Source organism: Xiphophorus hellerii, chromosome 18 (assembly GCF_003331165.1).
Source record: "Xiphophorus hellerii strain 12219 chromosome 18, Xiphophorus_hellerii-4.1, whole genome shotgun sequence".
In the NCBI taxonomy this organism is placed as follows: Eukaryota; Metazoa; Chordata; class Actinopteri; order Cyprinodontiformes; family Poeciliidae; genus Xiphophorus; species Xiphophorus hellerii.
Window position 1 is genome coordinate 24965159 of NC_045689.1, and position 22282 is coordinate 24987440.

The 22282-nt window shown below is 42.0% G+C and overlaps 1 protein-coding gene across 3 annotated transcripts in view; it reads left to right on the forward strand.

Moving 5' to 3' along the window:
- Nucleotides 1-22282, forward strand: part of col26a1 (collagen, type XXVI, alpha 1) — a 33072-nt gene extending 10790 nt beyond the window's left edge. Inside the window, exons 1-12 of one of the 3 annotated variants that reach the window (XM_032545488.1) lie at nt 4691-5094; nt 8610-8671; nt 8747-8858; nt 10425-10523; nt 10606-10734; nt 17437-17520; nt 18474-18526; nt 18607-18669; nt 19009-19044; nt 19127-19171; nt 19254-19338; nt 20668-22282. In XM_032545488.1, the coding sequence (XP_032401379.1) occupies nt 4821-5094; nt 8610-8671; nt 8747-8858; nt 10425-10523; nt 10606-10734; nt 17437-17520; nt 18474-18526; nt 18607-18669; nt 19009-19044; nt 19127-19171; nt 19254-19338; nt 20668-20807 (1182 nt within the window). In that variant the 5' untranslated portion in view covers nt 4691-4820 and the 3' untranslated portion in view covers nt 20808-22282. Of the gene's footprint in view, nt 1-4690; nt 5095-8609; nt 8672-8746; nt 8859-10424; nt 10524-10605; nt 10735-17436; nt 17521-18473; nt 18527-18606; nt 18670-19008; nt 19045-19126; nt 19172-19253; nt 19339-20667 lie in introns of those variants that run through there. The other 2 variants (XM_032545485.1, XM_032545487.1) reach the window with 2 other exon arrangements.

Genomic DNA, 22282 nt, shown 5'->3' on the forward strand with positions numbered 1-22282 from the left:
TGAAAGTACATTTATTTCCAAAACGTTAGTCAAGTAAATGTAAGCTTGAGTTTGACGCGTTTATGAACGTGCTGCTTGACATGTCATGGAGTGATGGTTGATTTTTGTCATCGTGACTTCCTCAGAGAAGGATGTAAACTCAATGACAGCAACGCCCACAGACAATCATAACAACAGAAACAGAGAAAAAAAGAGGAAAGTGGTCACTGGCGTTTTAAGAATCTGTATTTTTATTCACTCTGTGAAATTGATATCGCTCACAAAATGCCTTTTGTTTTGTCGTGTGTTGTTCTGGCTTTTAAAACGCTCAGATTATAGAAAGATCTGTGGCCTGGCAGCTTTCATGATGGTGAAAGACGCTAAATAACCTCGCTGTGCACGACCAGACATCTTGGTTTTCAAAAATAAAACCCCCGTTCCTCCCTCCTCTCCTCTCCTCATTCGGCCACCCGCCACAGTCAAAGTGGGTGTGGGTACTTACAGAGTGAGAGTTTGCGGCTCTGTGTTCATCTGTGTGCAGATATATATGTAGGCGTGCGTGTGTGTGTGTGCCAGCTGTTCTGCATGCCAGCAATAGCTGACCACTTGTCAGCCGGGCCAGACACACAGCGGGCTTTCTGGGTCTCGGCCAGCTCTGCAAGGCTTGTGCGCACACCCCCCACCCCCACACACACACACCCCTCCCCACACACACACTTGGAGCTCATTTGTGTTTTTATCCTGGTGATGTGACAGCAGCTGTCGGGATGCTACGGGAAGATGTTTCACTACATCATCTTTTATACGACAGTCGGGAATGTCTTGGTGGGTTTTGATGCGAAGCGTGGTTCGCCCGGTGGTTGAGGATGTCTGTGGATTCGTCTGTGGGTGCGCTGAAGTGCAAAACAGAAAAAATGGAGAGTGGGGAGACTTTTGATCTCCTTCCAGGGCCCATGTAGCAAACATATCTGTCTCAGCAGACTGCATCCTGCTCCAGATGCACTGTCTCGTCCTGTAAATCACACGCTAATGGTGGAGATGGCTCCTAGATCTGCAGTTCTCAGATGCAGGATGTGTCCTGATTCTGATCTATGATTAAATAAAGCTTATCTCACGAGTGTTTTGCAAAGAGAGATTTTCATCCAGGCACTCAGCCTGCTCCTCGTCTCCCTCCAAATTCATTCCCACACTCTCCGGTTAAGCTAATTGTTAGCTGCCATTATTTTAATGGGTGTGATCCACTTAATCTGATGTATTATACACTCTTTTGACTTTTTGTTATTTTTAATTGCATTTTATGTCATCTCACTATGCTTTATTATTTCAACCAGCAAAGTTATGTTTATACTTAATTTTTTTTAAAAAGTGTCTCTGCATCATTTCAAGGAATCTACAGTTCTGGAGATCAGACAAGATGTAACATGTGAATATTTGGAAAAACTGCAAAGACACCCACATTCCTGAATCCCATCAGAGCAGAAAAGGCTTCTCTGTTTTCTTCTGTTTGTTTGGTTCCCCTCTAAAAACAACATAATTGTGATTCGTTCCCATGAGCTCTGCACATCCAAGAAAAATAATCCCGTCTGATGCTCCAATGGTGTAATTATGGATCCAAGCAGACTCTATAGTTGCGTTGTTGTTCTAAACAGCTCAAGCACAGAGGAAGTTTGGTTTTCTAACCAAGCGTGATTGAATGCCGACTTTTGAAACTCCTGCCCAACATCTCTACAGAACGTACGCTGTAGTTCTGCTCCACTTCGCACCACTGGCGAAGTACTTTTGGTGTTTTCCCATCGTGTGTCTTTGCGGCTTGAAAAGAAATGGATGGTTTGACAAAAGGTGCAGACTGGTGACGCTGGGTCCTTAGAGGTGAAGAACAGTTGCTGCTTTCTTCCGTGCTTCAGAAAAATTCACATTGAGTCAGAGATCCGGCAAGTCCTGAATCAGATAAAGCTGCAGTATGTAACTTTTGTAGAGAATAATATTCTTTGTTTCTTATATATTTGTTGAAACTGTCACCGTGTTGTAACAGTTTGTTATGAGGCAGATAATCTGTGAAATGATCAATCTCCTCCACCTCCTCCCGGAGGATGCTATCGCCATCTGAAGAAATATACCACTCCCGACCAAAAACAACCAATCAGAGTCAGGGGGATCATCTTTGCACCGTCAATCAACCTCATGTATATGCTGCTCAGTGTGCTAAAGGCAGAGAAACAGCTTACTGTTACAGGAAGGCTGTTTTTCAGACGTCACCGGTGGTTCATGACAGGCTGCAGAGTAGCAGAGAGCAAGGCGGGGAGGGATGTAGGAGGCTGAGCAGCGCCACACAAGACTGTGATTGACAGCGCTAAGACTTCCCTCCTGACTCTGATTGTTTGTTTCTAGTTCACAGTAGGAGGAGGCGGAGCAACTCAATATTTGTTGACAGTTTCAACAAATATGTAAAAAAATATATATATAAAAGTTACATACTGGAGAATTAAAGGGTTTTTTAGAGTTTAACAAAAAGTTACATCATTTAGATCTCATGGAAATTAAAAGAGAACATAAATATATATAAGAAAAAACAAATAAAGATAATAGGCCTGTAGCCAGATATCATTGGTGCTTTTGATTTGTTCTTGGAAATTCATAGTTTTATATCTGACTGTGTCCAATCATCGGGCCAGTTGCCCGTCCACCACAGATACCTACAGTACAGGACAAACATCCATGTACACACTAATACCTGAGGACAGTTTCAACTAGTTTCAACTCACAGAATAAGTAAGACCCTTAAATTACAATCCCAACTTGGAAATCCACCGGATAATGTCTGAAAACCTGCTTAGGTGTGATGGCCTCTGTCAGCTTCCGTATTTCTCTGCTGGACATCGGCATCCTTCCTGTCTCGATCCTCCCTGTACGCTCTCCGTCTCATACTCCACAGCCGATATTTGGCGTTTAATAAACCGAACTTGCTATTTCATAATCTCCACCGCTGATCAAAATCTCAAAATTGGGGAAAATAATGAAGTATTTGCATTTCCTGCAGATGGATCTTATTCAGGCCAATCAAGACGGCTGGCTGATGCTACAGAGCCTTCTCTTCCACCGCGTTACTCAGAAAACATCTGCAGTGGGATCTTATCCTGCCAGTAGCAGTGGAAGCCATCAAGTCCGTCCAGATATTTGTGTTTTGTTTTGTTTTTTGGGGGGGCAGAGAAACCGTTCTTCTTTTCAGCGTCCTATGTTTGGTACGCCAGTGTAAAGTCCAAACAGCCATGTTTCTTTAGCAGATGTCATCCTACGGTTACTGAGCTGGAGGACAGCATGCGTCTTCATATGCGCCGTTGAAATGTCCCTGGGCTCCACCACTGGACTTTTAGTTCCAACAAACCCCAGAACCTCTGGGAAATTTTAAAATAACTCCTTAAAAGTGTCCGATCTTGGCAGCCCTGAGGGAATTGCGAGAGGCCTTGTTTGTGCAGCTCAGCAATCCTGCAACTCTCAAAGACTTTTTGCCAGACACAAGATTAGTTTGATTTAATATCAAAGAGGGGAAAACGAGTCTTTTTGGACAGAGAATGTAAATATAAAATGCGTGTAAGAAATTATCAATGTTGCCTTAAGCGTGTGCTTAATGCAACAAGTACTTATGAACTTCAGTGCTTGATGGAGGCTGGTTCAGCAAAAAAAGGATTTTCTCTTTATTCGCACCATCGAAAATGTATGACAGAGAATTGCAGCCATAGTAAGAAAAAACAAAACAAAAAAATAAAATTACGGGATTAAAGTTGAAATAATATAAGAATAACATCATAAAATTAGGAAAGTACAGTCATAATATTACAAGAATAAACGTGTACAAGAATAAAGTTGTAGTATTATGAAAATAAAGTTGAAATAATATAAGAATAAAGTCATAAAATTAAGAAAGTAGTAATTACTTTGAGAATACCTTTGTACAAGAATAACGTCAAAGTATTACAAGAATAAAGTGATATTATAAGAATAACGTTGCAGTGCTACGAGAATAAAGTCATAATAATACCAGAATAAAGTCGCACCATTACGACTCTTGATTTTTATGACTTTGTTCTCTTACTATTTCAAATTCATTCTTGTAATATTTTGACTTTAATGTAATTTAATTTCTTTTATTTTCTTAGCGTGGCCGTGGTCCTCGTTGTAGAAATGAGAGTTGATGTGATCTCAACCTTTTCAGATTTCCTTGCTGCCCTCCTTCCTTCTCCCTAAACCAAGGGAAAGCGTCATGGCTGTTCCTCAGAGCCGTTCCAGCGGACGTCTGCACACATTTGTGTTTTAAACACACGTTTCCAACTCGAAACCACAGATGTCAGCCTCGTGATTTTTAGAGCAAAAGCCAACAACCAAAGTCTTTAGCCTGCACAATCTGGAAAGCAGAAATATGGAACATGAAATAAAAGTCTACGTCCAACCATTTATCATAGGATTTGTAGCCAGAACCGCTTGTAGTTTGGCTCCAGACGAAATGTCAGCACATCATCACCGACGAGGTTTTACAGTGAGTCACAGACTGATGCCGTATTACAGCGAAGCACGTCGGAGGGTGGAGGCTTCTTCTGGGCTCGTGATGAATTGCGGTGGAGGAGATGCGTGTATATCATCTTGTCAAGTCCTCAAATTATGTGTGCATGTTTAGCGTCCTGCTAGGCACAGCAGAAACCTCAGCTCTCTCAGGCGCAGCCATCAGATCCTGTGGGGGTCATCTTATCGTCGGATGTTGCTCGGTGTTTGGTTTGAGAAATCTGGAGAGAGAGAGAGAGAAAAAAAGCGTTTTAGACCAAACTGATTGATTGTGGCTTCGCTCCGGGATGAGATTAAACAAGCTGACACAAAGCGTCGAGACGCCACATCCTCTCCGGGCTAAATATACGGGTCGCTCATGCCGCTTCGAGTTTCTCATATTTTGCCAAACGCAGCCACAAAACTCGGATGTGTTTTATGCGACGCTCAAACACAAAGTCGCGTTTGGTTGTAAAGTGGAACTCAATGGGGCTGTTTACGATGGAAATCCAAACGTGTGGCGTGAGTTTGTGTTCGGCCTCCTGCAGTCAGTGGGTCGTGTGAACCTCCTTTTCGCTGCAGGTACAGAGGCAGGTCTGACTGCCAAAACACAAAATATTACCAAGTATTTTTATTTGTTTTGATCTAGTTGTAAATGTCTTGGCACACTTGAAATAAGACAAAACTGACTTACGAGTCAGCAAGATATAAGAGCTTGTTTTAAGTAAATAACTTCTTAATATTGTTAAAAATTTTCATATTCCATTGGCAAATTATTTTTCTTACAACATGGGAAAAATGTCTTATTATATCTGCCAGTGGAACCAGTACTTTTTCCAGTACATCTCACCCTAAAAGTCTATTCAGTTCTGCAGCCTGATTCAATGAATGAGATCACGCTTTGCCAGAGTAAAAGCACCTTTTGAAAAAAAATAAATACTTTCAAGCAGCTGTTATGCTTTTCATTAAACGTTCATTTCTATATATAAAAAAAAAACGTTTATTGGTTAGAAGTATTTATTTTAATTTTAAAAGGTATGTTTCCTTTTGATGTAAGCTAAAAATTATCTTTAATTTAAAGGATCGGCGTTGGATAAAATTGACCTTTTTGAGTTTTTAGTCATGTTTCAATGTTATTCCCTGATCGAACACACACCCGGAGTGTTCCTTTGATTCTTTCACGCATGTTTGAGAAATCCCTTAGTCTCCCATGGCAACCATTGGGGGCTGCCTAAACGCTTGCATATGAGCTACGTCTCATTCCAACACTTCTAATGAGCGCTGCTGTGATGCTTGGAAAGAGTTTCTTAAAGAAACAGAGGCCCAATTTCAAGGCGTCAGATTATGACGTCAGATTTCTTTAAGAGCACAAGAGAAGGGAACAAAGACAGAAAAACCAAGAGTCGTAATAGTATGACTTTATTCTTGTAGTTTTTCTTCGTATTATTTCAGTTTTATTCTTGTAATGTCATGACTCTATCCTACAACTTTATTCTGATAATATTGTAACTTTATTCTCTAAATATTATGACTTTACTTTCTTAATTTTACAACTGAAGGTGATATAGTTACTTCACTGTGCTATAAAATGACAGTATGTTCCTGGAAAACGCATAATACCGCCCCTTTAACAGAAATAAGGACCTTTAAAACATCAGTATGTGTAATTATTATCCAAAATGTGTTTCACTTAGTGAATTGAGTTACTGAAAGGTTACCTCCATCCATCTTCCTTAGTGCCTGCTGATGAAAACATCATCCCGCAGTGTGATACGATGCTTCATAATGTGTAATGTTGATTTACCAGGTATGGTAGCATTGTTGCATAACCCAACCGTTACACTTCTCTCTTCTTCTTTGTTTGTATTTTTTAAAAATGATCTGACGGCAAATATTCCCATTTTATTTATGGGTATCAAAGTCAGCAGGGCTGACTAGAAATGCTGATTTGAAACATTAAATCCCAACAAAACACATTTAAGTTTGTGGTTGTATCATATCAAAACCGTTTCAGGGGGAAATGAGACTTTTGCAAGTATGCAGGTGGTCGTAGACACAAACGCTGACCGTGTCTCATCATAGCGGCGCAGGACGCTCGGCGACCGGCCGACCCGACCTGCCTGCAGCGGTCCGAGGCCGAGCTGTTTGGGTCGTTTTTGTTGTTGCTTCAGTTATTTATGAGCGCCAGTTGTTCTGCCTTCTGCTTGCTCCTGCAGTGACCACAGTGTGGGTGGGTCCCATCTGTGGAACTGGCAGCTGACATTCCACACTTCTTATGAGCCACGGACTGGGGGAGATTTTTAAGAAACGTTTGGCTCGTTTCAAGGAAATTGGGCTATTTTGTGTTTTTAGATTGCAGCTAACGGCTCCACGGCCAGAAATGTGTGTGTGTGTGTGTGTGGGTGTGTGTGCGGTTGAGCGGCGGTTGACCTGGATTCAGTGACTGAAGTGACCACAGCCAGAAAACACTCAGAAGAAAACAAAAAGGAAATGTTTGCGGCAGGCTTCCACGACACCATAAATAAAAATGTTTTGCAGATTTTAAAGGATGAAACCTATTATAGAAGCTGAACAAGCCCTTGTCAACACAGCCTCTCAAAGATTGATGTAGTATCGAATAAATAAATCCTAACTATACAAAATCTAACAATTTCCTCTGAGCGTTTTAATTATACCTCTGAGTCTTAATACAAATTTTGCACACAAAAAAAACCCCAACAAAACATTTCAAACTATTTTCAATTTGTCAGCTGGTTTTGTGCAAACATAATCTTGCTTTTCACACATTTTTAGCATTTTTCTTTTTTTAAAAATCAAACCCAAAATGCTGGCATGTTTGTTGCTTCATGCCACATATCTGATGGTATTACTGTTTGGCTGCGCTGGCGTCTGTTCCATCCATCCATCCATCCATCCATCCATCTTCTTCCGCTTATCCGAGGTCGGGTCGCGGGGGTAGCAGCTTCAGAAGGGAGGCCCAGACTTCCCTCTCCCCGGCCACTTCTTCTAGCTCTTCCGGGGGAATCCCGAGGCGTTCCCAGGCCAGCCGAGAGACATAGTCCCTCCAGCGTGTCCTGGGTCTTCCCCGGGGCCTCCTCCCGGTGGGACGTGCCCGGAACACCTCACCAGGGAGGCGTCCAGGAGGCATCCTGACCAGATGCCCGAGCCACCTCAACTGGCTCCTCTCGATGTGAAGGAGCAGCGGCTCTACTCTGAGTCCCTCCCGGATGACTGAGCTTCTCACCCTATCTCTAAGGGAGAGCCCAGCCACCCTACGGAGAAAACCCATTTCGGCCGCTTGTATCCGCGATCTCGTTCTTTCGGTCATGACCCAAAGCTCATGACCATAGATGAGGGTGGGAACGTAGATCGACCGGCGTCTGTTGCCCGTAAATATCTGAAAACTACACCTTTTATTGCCCAGAATACCAGACAGTCTGTTGATAAGTTAGGTGTTGCATTTCAAAGCTAACATTTTCCAACCTTTATCCAGAGAGCGATAGAGAAGGAAACTGAATAAGTGACCTAAAGAAAACAGCCTGGCACAAAATGAACAAAATGAAAATAATATACCCTTTACACCTTAAATTGAACTTTTTATAACAAGATGTGCTGTTAGATTATTGTTGGATGGTTGTCCAAAGAAAAAAAAAAAAAGTTCTCATGTGTCATATTGGATGTGTAATATTTTTCTCTAAAACTAAAAGGAGACATTTTCCGTGATGCCAGATGAAACATTTTTATTCTCACGTCTGCATCACCAGCTGTCAGTTTTGCTGCAGTTTTTTCCAAAAGGATAAAGTCGTGTTGAGGTCCCGCCATAACGGCTGTCACTGCAGAAGGGACAGACAGCAGATAAACAAACTCGAAGCTCTCTAGCACATCTGTCCATGAGAGCGGATACTATAACGACATGACTTAAAGGTTTCTGAGGTTTGGCTGCACGACTATTGTTCTTGTGTAACTTGACTTTGTTTGCACCGTGACATAATGACATGCAGCTGATGCTGCCAGGGATGAAAGAGACAAGACGCAGCTGGAGGAGATTTAAACTCGTCTGTGTGCCCTTTTTTTTTTTTTTCTCCATCTTCTTGCAGAATGCATGAACTGCACCAGCTTCAACGACATGAACAGCAGAATAAACGCAGTCGAATCAAAGGTAAGGATCAAAATCTTGGGTGTGGAAAAAAAGAAAAAGATTTTGCAATCAGGCCAACTTCTGCTCTCGCTCCAGATCAAACTGTTGGAGAGCGGTCGGCCACTTCCTGAGGTCAGACTACCAGACGGCTCAACAGGAAATGAGGTGGACACGCGTCGGGCCACTCCACCGCCGTACCTGCCACCAGGTGTCAGCACATCTCAGAAAAACCTGCTTATAAGTGGAGATGTTTAAGAACTGGCTGGAAATGTCTAGCTTCAGCATTCATCCATTGAACGTCACCGTTTCTAATTAAAATCTTTTCCAGATTTTTTCAAAGAAAGAAATGTCTTCGGAGCTTACACTCCTAACGGACTGATCTGCTAGTAACATCTAAGATATTTTTTATATATTAAAACATTGCAAAACATGAAATGTTACCAAGCATTTTTGGTCTAGTTTCTAGTGTAAATATCTTAGTAATACACTTGAAACTAACTTACAAGAGCCTTTTCAGCAAGATATAGGAGCTTCTCTTAAGTAAATAATTATCAATATTGACAAAAACGTACTTGTACTATTCACTGATTAGTTCACTTATTACAAGATATTTTCCCTGTGTTATAAGTGAAATAATCTGCCAATAGAATTAGTGCTTTTTTATTTGTATTAAGGAATCTTTCACTTAAAAACAAGCTCCTTTAAGCAAGAGTTTCTTGCTTAAAAGTTACTTCTAGGTTAAGTAACTTGTCTCATTTGAGGTGTACAAAATTTATATTTAGTACATTTGAGGTGTACTAAATTCATATATATAATATTTACACTAGAAACTAGATCAAAAATATTTGGTAAGATTTTGCGCTTTTGCAATGAAGAAAAGCCTGCAGGTCTGTAGGACTTTAGTGTTTTGTTTTTGTTTGTTTTTTTTGTTATAATCTTTATTGGACGAGACAGTCAGGTCAGAGTTTCCACTTTGCACTTCAGGAAATCACTTTCTGTGTCGAAATTATTTCCTTACTAAAAAAGAAACAACTTAATCAATAAACAGGGGGAAAAAATATTTTTAACAACCAACTGGCAATATCTACTACATTAAAGGAGTGAATTAAAAATGTTGTTATTGATATAAACAATTCATTGAAAGACGGTGTAAACTAAACACATTTATGTTGGTGATCACTCTATGCTGTAGTTATTTAAATGTGAGCCTTTTAGATTAATTTTACTTCCTCTACCGTTCTCTTCATCATGTGTGGTGAACTACTGTGTCACATTATATTTACACCCCAGGGAAACAAATTAATTAGTTTGAATTTCCCTAAGAATCTGATCTATTAAACAATAAGATTCACTTACATGTAATTTAAATTAAATATTTAGCTCACAGGTAATTGCGTCGCCAGTGATTTTTTACTAAAAATGTACTTATGCAAGATATAGAAAATGTTTTTCAGTTTGCATTTTGTTCTACTGCAATAAAATATTATTTTTGTTCAAGGCTTTGTTAAAGGGCTTCAGTGGTAAAATACATATTAATAGAAAGAGTTTCATTTCAGATTTCTTATTATGATCAGATTGCAACAATGAAATAAAACATTTCACAGTGATAAACTGTTAGTTTCTAAATTTCAGCTTTGTAGAATAAACACATTTGTTCTCTTCTCCCTATTCAAAGACACCCAGCAGAAAGAAAGTCTGTGAGGTTTCTGAATTTATTTCACTCCAAATGTAACTTTTTAAAAAAAAAAAAAATGTCTACATTCCTCAATGCCAGGAGCCAAAGGGCCCCCAGGACCGGCTGGACCTCCTGGGCCGGCTGGACTACCGGGGATTGCAGGTCCTCCCGGAAGAACCGGGGATCGAGGAGCTCCCGGTAAAATAAATCCTCTTATCTGCTCAGTGTTTGGGGAGAGTTTCTTCCTTTTTGTTTCTCTGGACTATTTTTTTATGCTCAGGGGAAAAGGGGGACAGAGGTTATCCAGGAGAGAGCGGCCGCCCCGGGCCTCCAGGTCTTCCTGGACCTCCGGGTCCTTCTGGGTCAGGTTCTTTTCCTCTGCCCATTCGGGGAGACGTTTTCCATCTAGGTAAGATGACTACGTTTTAAAAATGTAACCCAAAGAGATCGAGAGCCTTGCTCAAATGTAACATGTGCCCCGGTTGATTCAGACACAAGCAGACAGCTAATTCAATCCGACCGTTTGGACCTGACGTTAAAAACCGTCCTGGGTGATAAGATCACAGCAGCCTGCTGCCGTTCATAGAACCTTACAGAGTGGACTGTCACAGCGCTGTGGGAGCACCATTTGTAATGGAAAGCCCCTGCTGAGTTTAAATATGTGGCAGATATGAGAACAGCAAAACTCACAACTCGGTGTCAGCGCACAGACACTGAACACTTTAACCCAAACACACGGCCAAGAATTATGTTCAAGCCGTAGAAAGGGATACATCTTATAAAAGCATATATTTAAAAGCAAACAAATACAAAATAAATAAACAAAATTATTTAAAAATGTTTTAGCTGTGGCTAAGCCATTTTCTGGCAGCGCCACTGAACATGGTGGCAAGAAAGCGTCAGCTGATCTACACACTTTTATTATGGCGAGCGTACAGTGTTTGAGAAATCCTTTAATCTCCCATGGCAACCATTCAGCTGTGGAGCATCACATGGTCTAACTTAGTGCTGCCTTTTCCACATGGCTCCTCCCTCTGCTCTCCCCCACTCATCTCCTCCAGACTAGCGGCAGCAGCAGTTACCACGTCTGCTGAGCTCACCATAGGAACCACCTCTCAGTGAGACACTGGTAAGAATGTCGTTAAGGGCTTTACGGAGAAAGGTCGTGATGAAAGGAGCAGGAGCTTCTTAAAGAGACGGAGGCCCAATTTCAAAAAAGATAAATCAGATTTCTTTTAAGTCATATTTGGTATATACAGCATTTTTAGAACAACTGAAGGCAACATAGTTACTTGATTGTGCTGTAAATGTGCCTGGAATATACACAGCACAGCCCCTTTAACTACAGCTTTAAATGACCAGATTGCAGAGTGTGATCTCTTCAGAGAAATCACGATCCTTTCAACAAGAGATGTCCAAGTAAAAACTCGACATGGTACTCCAGGATTGCTTCCACACTGCTAAGCCGGGGCAGGTACGGGACTCCCAGGACGCCTCTGAAGGTGGCCTGACGAAAGCCGTCCTCACTGCGTTCTCCTGGAGTTAGCACCTGCTGTTGGCGCCGTCTGCGCTGAGCTCGGATTACTCGGATGGGCGCGAGGAGCGCCAGGGTCTGATGGCTTTACGCCGACCCCAGAGCCGCTGCGAAAACCGTCAGCTGGTTGGGTGGCCACAAAGAACCGATGCCAAAACTACAAGCAGGACCTCTTCACGGTCAGCCATGTGCCTCACGCTGGCATTTAGCAGAAATCGCTTTCTCACACAGGATGTGAATTCTGGTCCGAATGGACTCGTGCTGGAGGTGGTACAGGAAACATAAGTGTTTATCAAAGGACGTTTCTTTTGTATTGAAGAGAGACTTGTTTTCTCTAAGCAAAAGGATTCAAGCCCTTGGCGGCCTTTTTCGACGGTCTAATTTATTAGGATTACAGTGGTAATCCAATAAACACAAAGTAGTGGATAACTGAAATTTTTTGGGAATCACACATGGTGTTCAAAGATTTTTACAAATAAAACTCTGAGAAATACTTTGTAAAACATTTTGCTGCAAGGACGGCTGTATGTTGTTTGGACACAGAATGTTTCCACCAACTTGAAACGTCTACAATAGTTTCCCATCCGTCTTTGCAAAATACCTGAAACTCAGTCAGAGAGGATGAGGCTCATCGGTGAGCATCTACGTCTAGGTCTTGCCTCAAATTCTCAATTTCATTTATTTGTTGTTTGGACTTTGACTTGGCCATTTCAACACAATCGGATTTGACTTTCTGTAGCTCTGGCTGCAAGTTCAGGGTGGTCGGGTTTTCTGTGTGATTTCAGTGACATGTTCAAAGTTTAGGACTTTGTTTTTAATAGTCAGACACGCTTTAACCTTCTCCACAACTTTCACCCTGACCTGTCTGCTGTCTGCCTCCTCGATCTTCAGGAAGCCATTTGTCCGCTGATGCTCTCCGACAAACCTCCGAGGCCTTTAATCTAAATTACACTGAGATTAGATTACACTGGCTTGAACTCTGTTTACCTCCGTTTAAGTCTAGAATCTGCAGTAAAGTCTGTCTGTCTATCTAAAGGCAATTTTATTGAGTGTTAGTGGAGTAAAGGGGATTTAATACAAGGCATCACCGAATCAGACTTTGAAGAAAACTGCGGTCACACACACGCATAAAAAAAAAAAAAATAGATTGAAGTTTATAGCGTGACAGAATGTGAGAATCTGAAAGGAGCCTCCATCAGTTTGCGAGTTGCTGTAGTTTTATTGTTTCTGTGTGTCGTTGCTGTTGTTGTCTGCTCAGCCTCTACACACTGGGGCTTTAATGAGCACAGCCACCAGCAGTGAAGCCCAAGCATAAATCACAAGATTAGCTGTGGCTGCTTTGAAAAGATGAAGACTGAACGTGTCGCCGCATTGTGTTTCATAGAAACCGGTCTTGTTTGCTTGTTTTCTCCGCTGACATGGCGTCTCGGCTTTGTCTCCGTCTGTCATGTCGAAGTAATTATTCCTTTTGATCTAAAAAGAAAACCAAAAAAACCCCCTGAACGCATCATTTTTCTAAACATCCAGTACTAGAGTGTTGCCACGGGGAGGCAGCAGGAGTCTGTGTAATGATCATTACCTCACGAGGCCTGCTGGCTCTGATTAGGCTTTTTTGGTTGCGCCTGCCTCTCTGAGCCCGGGACCGTGTCTGCGGGTCTGCAGCTATGAAGATTTGGGTCTGTGGGACCGTGTAAGTGAAGGCAGAGGAGTGGAGGGTTGGGGGTGGGGGGAGCAATTGGCTGTAAATCAGGTCTAATTTGTTAGCTGTCAGCACAACAATCTGCGTTTGGGGTGGGTGGGAGTCGGGGGTGGGGAGGGTTGGAGGACTGACCACGGCTCCGAGCCAAGAGCAGGCCTGGCTTTGAACATGGGAGGAGATGTTCTGCCACTCATGTGGAGTTTCTCTGGGAGGCTGCCAGACTGGAGGAGACTGTAGCATTAGAAAATTAGTTCCAGAGGGAAATCTGCTCCTTCTAGACCCTTTTTCTTTTCTTTTTTTTCCTGTGGACTGCAGCCATAAAGCAACAGGGCTGTCTCAACATGGGGGAGAGAGACTGACACTGAGCATATGCTGAAGTGGTGAGGAAGTGTGAGGTGGTTTCAGACTGAATTTATTCCCACAAATGGGCTTCGAAAGATCCGACTTGCTGTAACCGAGACTGGACTTCAAGGTCCGGTGTGTTCTGTCAAACGTTTCATCACATTTCCTGCACCGTGAAACGAGACGTCGTTCGGATCGCCCAGCTGTTCCCCGACGTAACCGCCAGGCTGGACTTCATCCAGGTCCATCCAAGCTTCGGACCTCTCCAGCCAAACTTAAATCTACAGCAACATTCATCTTAGAGGAAAACTTTAAATGCAAGCTAAGAATATTATCCTTTACGTATTTATATATGTGCAGGATTTCCCTCAGCGTATTATGAGCCTGGCGGTTACCCCCCAACCACCAGGTTGGGTAGAACTAGCTGATGACACACCAGTTGCGCCGTCCCTGTCTCAAATTATGATGCTCGCTCGTGCCCCTCTGAATTTTTGTCATTTTTAACATTTTTCAGCACAAAAATGCGGTGAGCCGCTGGTGGACCGAGCTTAGCAGGTTTTCTGGAGGAAACGCTGATGCATACTGAAGCACACTGAAGCACTTTGAACTGCCTTGTTGCTGAAAATGTGTTATATAAATAAAATTACCTTTACCTTAATGTTAACAGGCATTCAATGCTGCCTGACTATTTTTTACGTATCTTACATCTGACGCATGTCAATATTTTGCTTACCTTTATCTGCCACATCTATTATTTTCTTGCTGTCTATTATGATAAAAAAAAAAGATTTCAGGGCTGAAACAGACTTTACTGAAATTGTTTTAAAAAAAAGAATCTAAATACTGGTTTTGGTTGAAGGTTCAGTTCTCACTGCACACTAAAAGTTTTACAGAAATTTGTGTCTGTTCTCAAGTTTGTTTTAATTTCCAGACTTGTAGCTGAACAGCAGGCTGGTTCCGTTGGTAGCATCGCTCCTTTGCAGCAACAAGATCCCGGCCCGGGGTGTTTTCTGCATGAAGTTTGCATGTTTTCCTCATTTATGTGTGGATTCTTTCCAGGTATTCCAGCTTCCTGCAGTGGGTAAACATGACTATTAGGTCTCTGCGTGCTGCCCTGCAAGCAATTATCCCCCTCTTGAGCGTTCCCACATTCTGTCATGATAAAAACCACTGACTTAAATGTGATTGGCCAGCTCAAAATAGTACACAATCAGGAAGTGGAAGGAAAGTCGAACATAGTTTTTAGCATGTTTTACGTGAAAACATTTGAAAAGTGTGGCGTGAATTTATAGTCGGCCCTTTTTACTATGATCCCTCTAAATATAAACCAGTCCATGTTACTGGTTTATAAGTTACCAAGTTCCTAAATAACATTTTTTTTAAAATTTCACCTTCCTAAAATATATATTTTTTAACCAAAAGTAATTAAAAAACCAAAAAGAAAAAAGAAAATCACTACCTTTAATTTCCAAAAGATGTTTCAGAAAGAAAAAAAACATTTTGGCAAAAAATGACTTGGGCCATTACGTGATGATTAGTAAAATAACCTCGTGATGAATCCAGAGAGTCACTGTTGTTACAAGAAAGCCAGAAGAAGTCGTGTTTGTTTCCTGCATGTTGATGCAAATCATGAAGCAGACACAGCAACAGGATGAATGAGTTAGGACCATCATATTGACCTGTATGCAAAACACCACGTGCAGCAGAAACACTAGACATGATCCTGAACACACCAGGGCATCATGGCGGTGGCAGCACCATCCCGTGGGAAAACGTTTCTACAGCAGACTCAAGCAAGCTGCTCAGAGTTAGTGGAGATAAATACAATCTAGTCCTGGAAGAAACGCTGTGAGAGACTGAACAAGGCTTAAGACTGGACTTGGAGTCTTTACACACAGCTGGAGTAAGAGGGGATGGTTTAAATTAGAAACATTAATGTGTGTGACAGGTCCAGTCAAAGGCCAAGTCTACATCCATTTAAGAATCTGTGATAAGACTTGAATATGATTGTGCAGTTAATTCACTCTGACTGGGCTTGTTTTCCAAAAGAACAATAAAATTAAATTTCAGTCTGTATTTACAAAAGTCATGAAGATATTTGCCAAAGACCGACAGCTGAAACTGCAGCTGAAGCATGTGAATCGCAGACTTCGAGGGCCAATTATTTGCAAAACAAAGTGTGGTGGAACTGATCGTTACCATGCTGCTTTGCGGATTGCTGCTCTAAATTTACTCTTTATTATGTCCTTTTTCACTTAAACACTATAACTGGGTGTTGGTTCGGTACAGAAATTACAGTGATTCGTTTTGTGGTCTTTGCAGTCAGATAGCCACACCTTTTCTGGCATTGTGAGGGGAATTCACCATGAAAGAAAGAGTCACATGTTTCACTTTCATCACCGCTCTGTTCTGCCTGAGGGTACGAGTTGGATGTAGTCGTGCTAGTTTGGCTGAGTTCAGTCAGTAAAGTAGCACTTGGGATTCAAAGACTACTTCTCCACTCATCATTCGCTGGTCCTGAATCCAAGTTTGCAACATTAAAAATAAAAAAAAAGCTTAAAAGTGTGTGTCTAGTTTCTGCCATGTTGGTGTGTCCAATAAATACCCAAATAAAGACATAGTTGGGGTGAAATGTGGTTGCAAAGTGACTCAATGTGCAAAGATTCATATGAGTGGAGAAGGATTCTTTAGCCAGATTCTGCATTAAAATTGACAAATTACCAGTTTATCATACAAACCAAACTAAGACTAAGGCAGGGTCTGCTCTTTATGGGTCACTTCTCTCTGTGTGATGAGATTAAAAGCAAGTCTGCGATGCGTCTGAACTGCTATTAAGGAGACATTGCGGCACAGCTGTGTCAAAATGTTTCTCATGAATTAACTTTATCTCTGCATTGCAACGCAGGAAATAAGTAAAACTCAATCTTGAATCACTCTTCCACATGCATTAGCCTTTTAAGAACAGACACATGTTTACTTTATCACATAATGCACTTTAGTGACCGGACTGTATTAATAATCATGCTGAATAAGTTATAACTACTCATATTCTACATTATAGTGTTTGGAATAAATCTTATCCGCTCTGTCGTTGCCATTTGCACTCATTAAAGCTGCAGGGTGAGTATGAAAAAGTGTAAAAAAAAAACAAAAAACTTTATAATTATCAATATTGAACAATTGTAATTAGATGACAGCATTTTGCCGTTTGTTTTTGTTTTGTTTGTCCAGCCTTTCGGTTTGTGATCTTCTGTAACCCAGAGACAGAGGCATTATGGGTATTTTTGCCTGCCACGTCGTGGGCGGACTCCTGTTAGTAAAGAACCCGACGCTGATTCATGGCACTATTATTTAAGAAGCTGCTTATCTCTGTGTAATTTCCTCTGGAGATTTATGATCATTTCAGTTCAGTTCAAATCATTTGACTCACGAGGGACATAATTAAACCTTCCGCATCGCGCGGTGGTGAAAACATTTGGGTTGGTACCCAACAGCAGGGTTAAAATGTTGTGACTGACTCTGACGTTTCCCCTCAGAGGAGGACCCGGACCGTCCGGTTCTCGCTGCGCCTCCGGTCAGAGTGGGCCCTCCCGGTCCCGCTGGTCCCGTCGGCCCCTCGGGTAGGAACACGAGCCGCTTCCTGTGTACATATTGGAGGAAAAACTGCACATTGTGGCCTCGGTACATTATGCATGTGTATCGTATCGTGTCCTGTAGCTGGCTGAGTTTTGTCATTACAAACACGTAGCGTCAAAACTGCCGGTGTTGAAGTTGTGACACTGTATCGTAGCAGAATATGTTTATTGTTTTTCTGTGAATGTTTATGAATTATGCACCGCAGGCTGTATAAAACTTTAAATAAGGACATGTTGCAAGAGGTTTGTTCCGTTTATTTTAGTTCGCGCCAAATACTCCAGTTTGAGCTGAATTAATTTTGCTTGGATAAAAAAAAAAACAACAAAAAAAACAGTAACAATATATATTACGATGGACACATGATTAATTTTAATAGATAATATGTCGAAAAGATCCGATCCAGAACCGCAAGGCATTCTGGGAGACGTAGGCAGATGAAAAAACGTTAGCTGCTCAATTTTCAGCTAAGCAAGGTGGGTGACATCAACTAACTCGCTCACTCTTTGCTTACCTAGCAACTCTCTCAGTCATTGGTCACCTAGCAACAACCTGTTGAGTAAATTGCGCAGGAGGAAAGGTCACGTCGCCAGTTTGGCAGCATTTCAGATGTCCAAAACAAACAAAAAAAAACAATCAATGATTCTCAATATTGTCCGATGTCAAAGGTTTATATCGATCCATCTGATTTATTCTAATCCAGATTCAGATTAACTAACATATAGAACATCTGGAAGCAGCTGATCGTTTAACATCAACTGTTTTAAAATGTATCAGTCTAAGCCTGTGGAGACAGTGGAGAGAAACAGTCGAACAGGGAAGACTGAACCATACCCTCTATGGGAATATAAAAACCAAGAGTTTGACAAGACTCATGCATATTTTCTAAATGGTGTCAGCATTTAGTAATGATTAATGGTGTTTGTCTGTGGGACTGCAGGTTCCCCTGGAGAACGAGGACCCGCAGGGACACCTGGTCTCCCAGGACGGGACGTAAGTCTTTCTCACTTAGTCATAATTGGTCGTCTCACACAGCACTGCTGATGCCCTTGCCTTTGTTTGTGTGAATCCAGGGTAGGGAGGGTGTTCCAGGCAGACACGGCAGTCCCGGCCCGAAAGGAGATCCAGGGGAAAGGGTAAAAATGACCCCCATTATTGGATTAACAGGCTGTCTGAACGTATTTGGTGCTTATTAATAACGTGAGCGCTCTTCAGTTTTGTAAATGACCCCGTCATGCACCGGTGGACACATTAAAGGAGAACAAGCTTTTCTTCAAAGACTCTCTCCAACCCGTGACTAATCCTGCTCTCTCCTCCACGTCCAGGCCGCACTAATCAGGGCCGCCATGTTTGATCTGTTGTCAGGTCTCCAGTGGGTCCTCCATCTCTAAACCTGATCTCTCTCCAATGCATGTGTGTGATCTGAGATTGGTGAAGTGGTGAAATATTGGTAACTGATGTTATTCCTCCTCTAGGGGGCGCCAGGTGCCAAAGGAGAGCAGGGCCTACCTGTAAGTTCAGTCAATGTGATGCGTAAACCTCACACATCCGAACATCCTGAAGGTGACGACCTTCATTTCTTTCCTTCCTCAGGGAGCACCAGGGCCAAAAGGAGAACCAGGAGTGAGCTTGAATGAGGTAAGAGGCTTTGCAGGTCAGATTTTTTATTTTGTCATTTCTTTTGTAAACGGATCCTATTAAAGAGGATGGTGTTGTTCAGGGTGAAGCCGTGCAGCAGCTCCGAGAGGCCCTGAAGATCCTGGCCGAGCGGGTTCTGATCCTGGAGCACATGATTGGGATTCACGGTGAGGAGAAGCCACACTTCACCAGAACCTCAAGGGTACTTCAGTAAGGTTTAGAGGTTACTTTCCTGTAAAATGGATGCAACTTTCCAAGGAACAAGAAATTACTTAGAGTCTACTTTCAGGAACTTACTGGGACGATTCATAAATCTTAATGGATCTTACTGGCTTTACTAAGATCCAACCTAAGATCATCTTCCTACTGCTGAGAGATGGCTTTCTGAAAATTACCTGGTTCTTTGTGGAGCATAAAAATTACTATACAGACTTCAGCAAGATACTTCTGGAGCTTAACAGGAACTTAAAAAAAACAAAAAAAAAACTCAGAGGAACTTACTGGTTATTTTCCCTAAACTTACCAGGAAGATTTTCAAACTCATCAAATACTTTTCTCGGACTTAGAGGGCACTAGCCAGAACTTCATTTGGTAGTTACTTCTCTATTTATTTCTGGTTACTCTCCTTGTACTTATTAGGTACTTTCTCTAACTTTGAGGTTGCTATCCAGAACCTACCAGGTACATTCATTAAACCTTTAATTACTTTAATGGTTACTTTCTCAATACTTGCCGGTGTCGTTGCTTGACACTGAGCTTTCTGGGTTCTTTCTATGAAACTTCTCTGCTACTTTCCTGTAGCTATGGTGGTTCCCATAGAAATGAGAAGTTACTTTTAGAGATACACCAAGTAATTTTATTCAACTTTGATGCAACTTACAGGTTGCTGTCCAAGATTTCCAGTTAGGGTAAAGTACCTGGCAAGTGTCAGGAAAATTACATCTAAGTTCTTAGGAAGAATTGCCTATATTATATAGTTCTACCTAACAAAAGGTAATTACTGTAAACACCTTCTTTCTGTTTATTGGACTTGTCTGCTATAAAAACTGGAGGTTCGTTTTTACTACACCTTTTGGTTGTTTTAGGAAATGAACCACTAGATAAGACATATAGTGGTCATCGGCGAGGTTGTAGACTGAATCCTGGTTGAAAACTTTAGATGACCGCTCATGTAAAAACTTACACGCTAGATTTGCAGGGGACTCCGTCGCAGTTCGCTGCGAGTGAGTTCGTGTGTGGCTGTTTGCGTCTGACTCGCTGTGCGGTGTAGGCATGCGGCGTCTCAACCATCGACCGTTTGAGACAGACATCAGCTACGACCCTGCAAAGATCGAGTGGCTGCAGGAAATAGATGGAAGCAAATTCTCGAACGCGAACTTTCGCACCACGTCCACCTGCTGCGAAAAACGCAGAATCCCAAACTGTTCCTCTGAAGCGGAGGAGGGACGCGTCCTTGCTGACTGGTTTTTCTGTCTGCTGTTTGTTGCTTTGCGCAGAGAACTCTGAAGGATCTGGATTCAGCAGCGTTTTAGACCCGCTGGGTTTCTCCAGCCTGAAGACGAAGCGCCGCCAGGCCAGTCGAGTCCTCCGTCAGCCCGCAGGCGTCAACGGGCGGCAGAAACGGGTCCCTCTTTAACGTTATTGCATCATTTTGCATTTGTGTGAATAATTGTACGGGAATATTGGCTTTTTTTGTTGTTGTTGTTATAACTGGACATGCGTAGCTGTTCTTTGTATCTGTACTTGCCAGATTTATTGTTGTTTTTCTTCGACATGAATAAGTCCTGCTATTAAAAGTTCTTTGTAGAAGAGAGATGTTGAACATTTCCTCTGCACCAAATGATTTATTGTCCTTTATCACCCTGCTGCTGCTGCCTTACACAGAAGTATGCCATAAATTACAATGGAGGTTCTGGCATCCTTCCTTCATCAGATAAAAGATAGATAAGTGAATTTATCTCTTTTCCTGAGGCTTAGGTTGCAGGCCTTTGCATTCTTCAACAAAGTACAAAAAAACAAAACAACAACTTTGTACCAATCTAAAAATCTTTGTTTTCCATTGTCTCTTTTGTGTTTTAGTTTGTGTTAATGCTGTTAGGGGGAAAGACTTCCAAGAACATCAGCGTGACATAAACCGGAGCAAACATCTGGAAGACAGAGGAAAGAGATCCCGAATCTCGAGCCAAACCCCCTCACTCGCCCCACGATGCACCTGGAAGCTGATAGAGCTGCAAACTTGACAGGGTTACATCGACTTGTTTAATAAGCTGCCTCTGAGACCTCCGTTTAAACCGGCGTGATTTATTGCGCGACATGTCTCCCCAGTGATCGAGACGGAGGTTTCTGAGTGAAACCCCCCCACCGCGTCTGGAGCGATCCTTGCTTCCTCCATTACAGACTTCACACGGGGGGGGAATCCTTCTGGGAGGGAAACGTGCTTTCCTCCGCCGGGAGTCGAGGAGAGGATCGATTCGGCTCTCGCCCGCCTGCTAAGTACGAAACATTTCGCCGGCGTCGAGTGGGAGCCGCGGATCTGTTGATGACGACAACGTTGAAAGCAGACCAAAACATGCAAACTATAAACAGATGAGTGTGAGAATTGTTTCCGTCAGAGTCCACTTCAGAGTTTGGTATTTTAGTTATTTGTAACTCTTAAGTTTTTACTGCTCCATAAAAAAGAGAACTACATAACAATAAAATAAGTCAAAGCCCCTCTAACAACAGACATGTTTTTTATTGGCCACTATCAGCTGTTTATAGACCTCAAAGTGTTCAAATGAAACTCAGAAGGGCAGAAATAACTGCTTTGGGTTATTCTACCCTCACATTACAGAGATGCAAGTCAAGCTGCTTCCTGGAATGGGTAGACGGATGATTCAGAAATTACTCATTTACCTGTTCTGGAAAGAAAATCAATTTGCAGTGAGTTTATCAAACAGTGAAGAATGCCTTGCCCTTGGGCAAAGGCATTAGCTTGTTATTATTATTATTATTAGGATCTGACATGAGTCAAGAATTTGTAGTATTGATTTTGATCCATGTATTCCTACTTGTGAATAAGGCTGCCTTCCAGAAATTGCTGTAAGACTTATAATAAATTAATATTCTTCA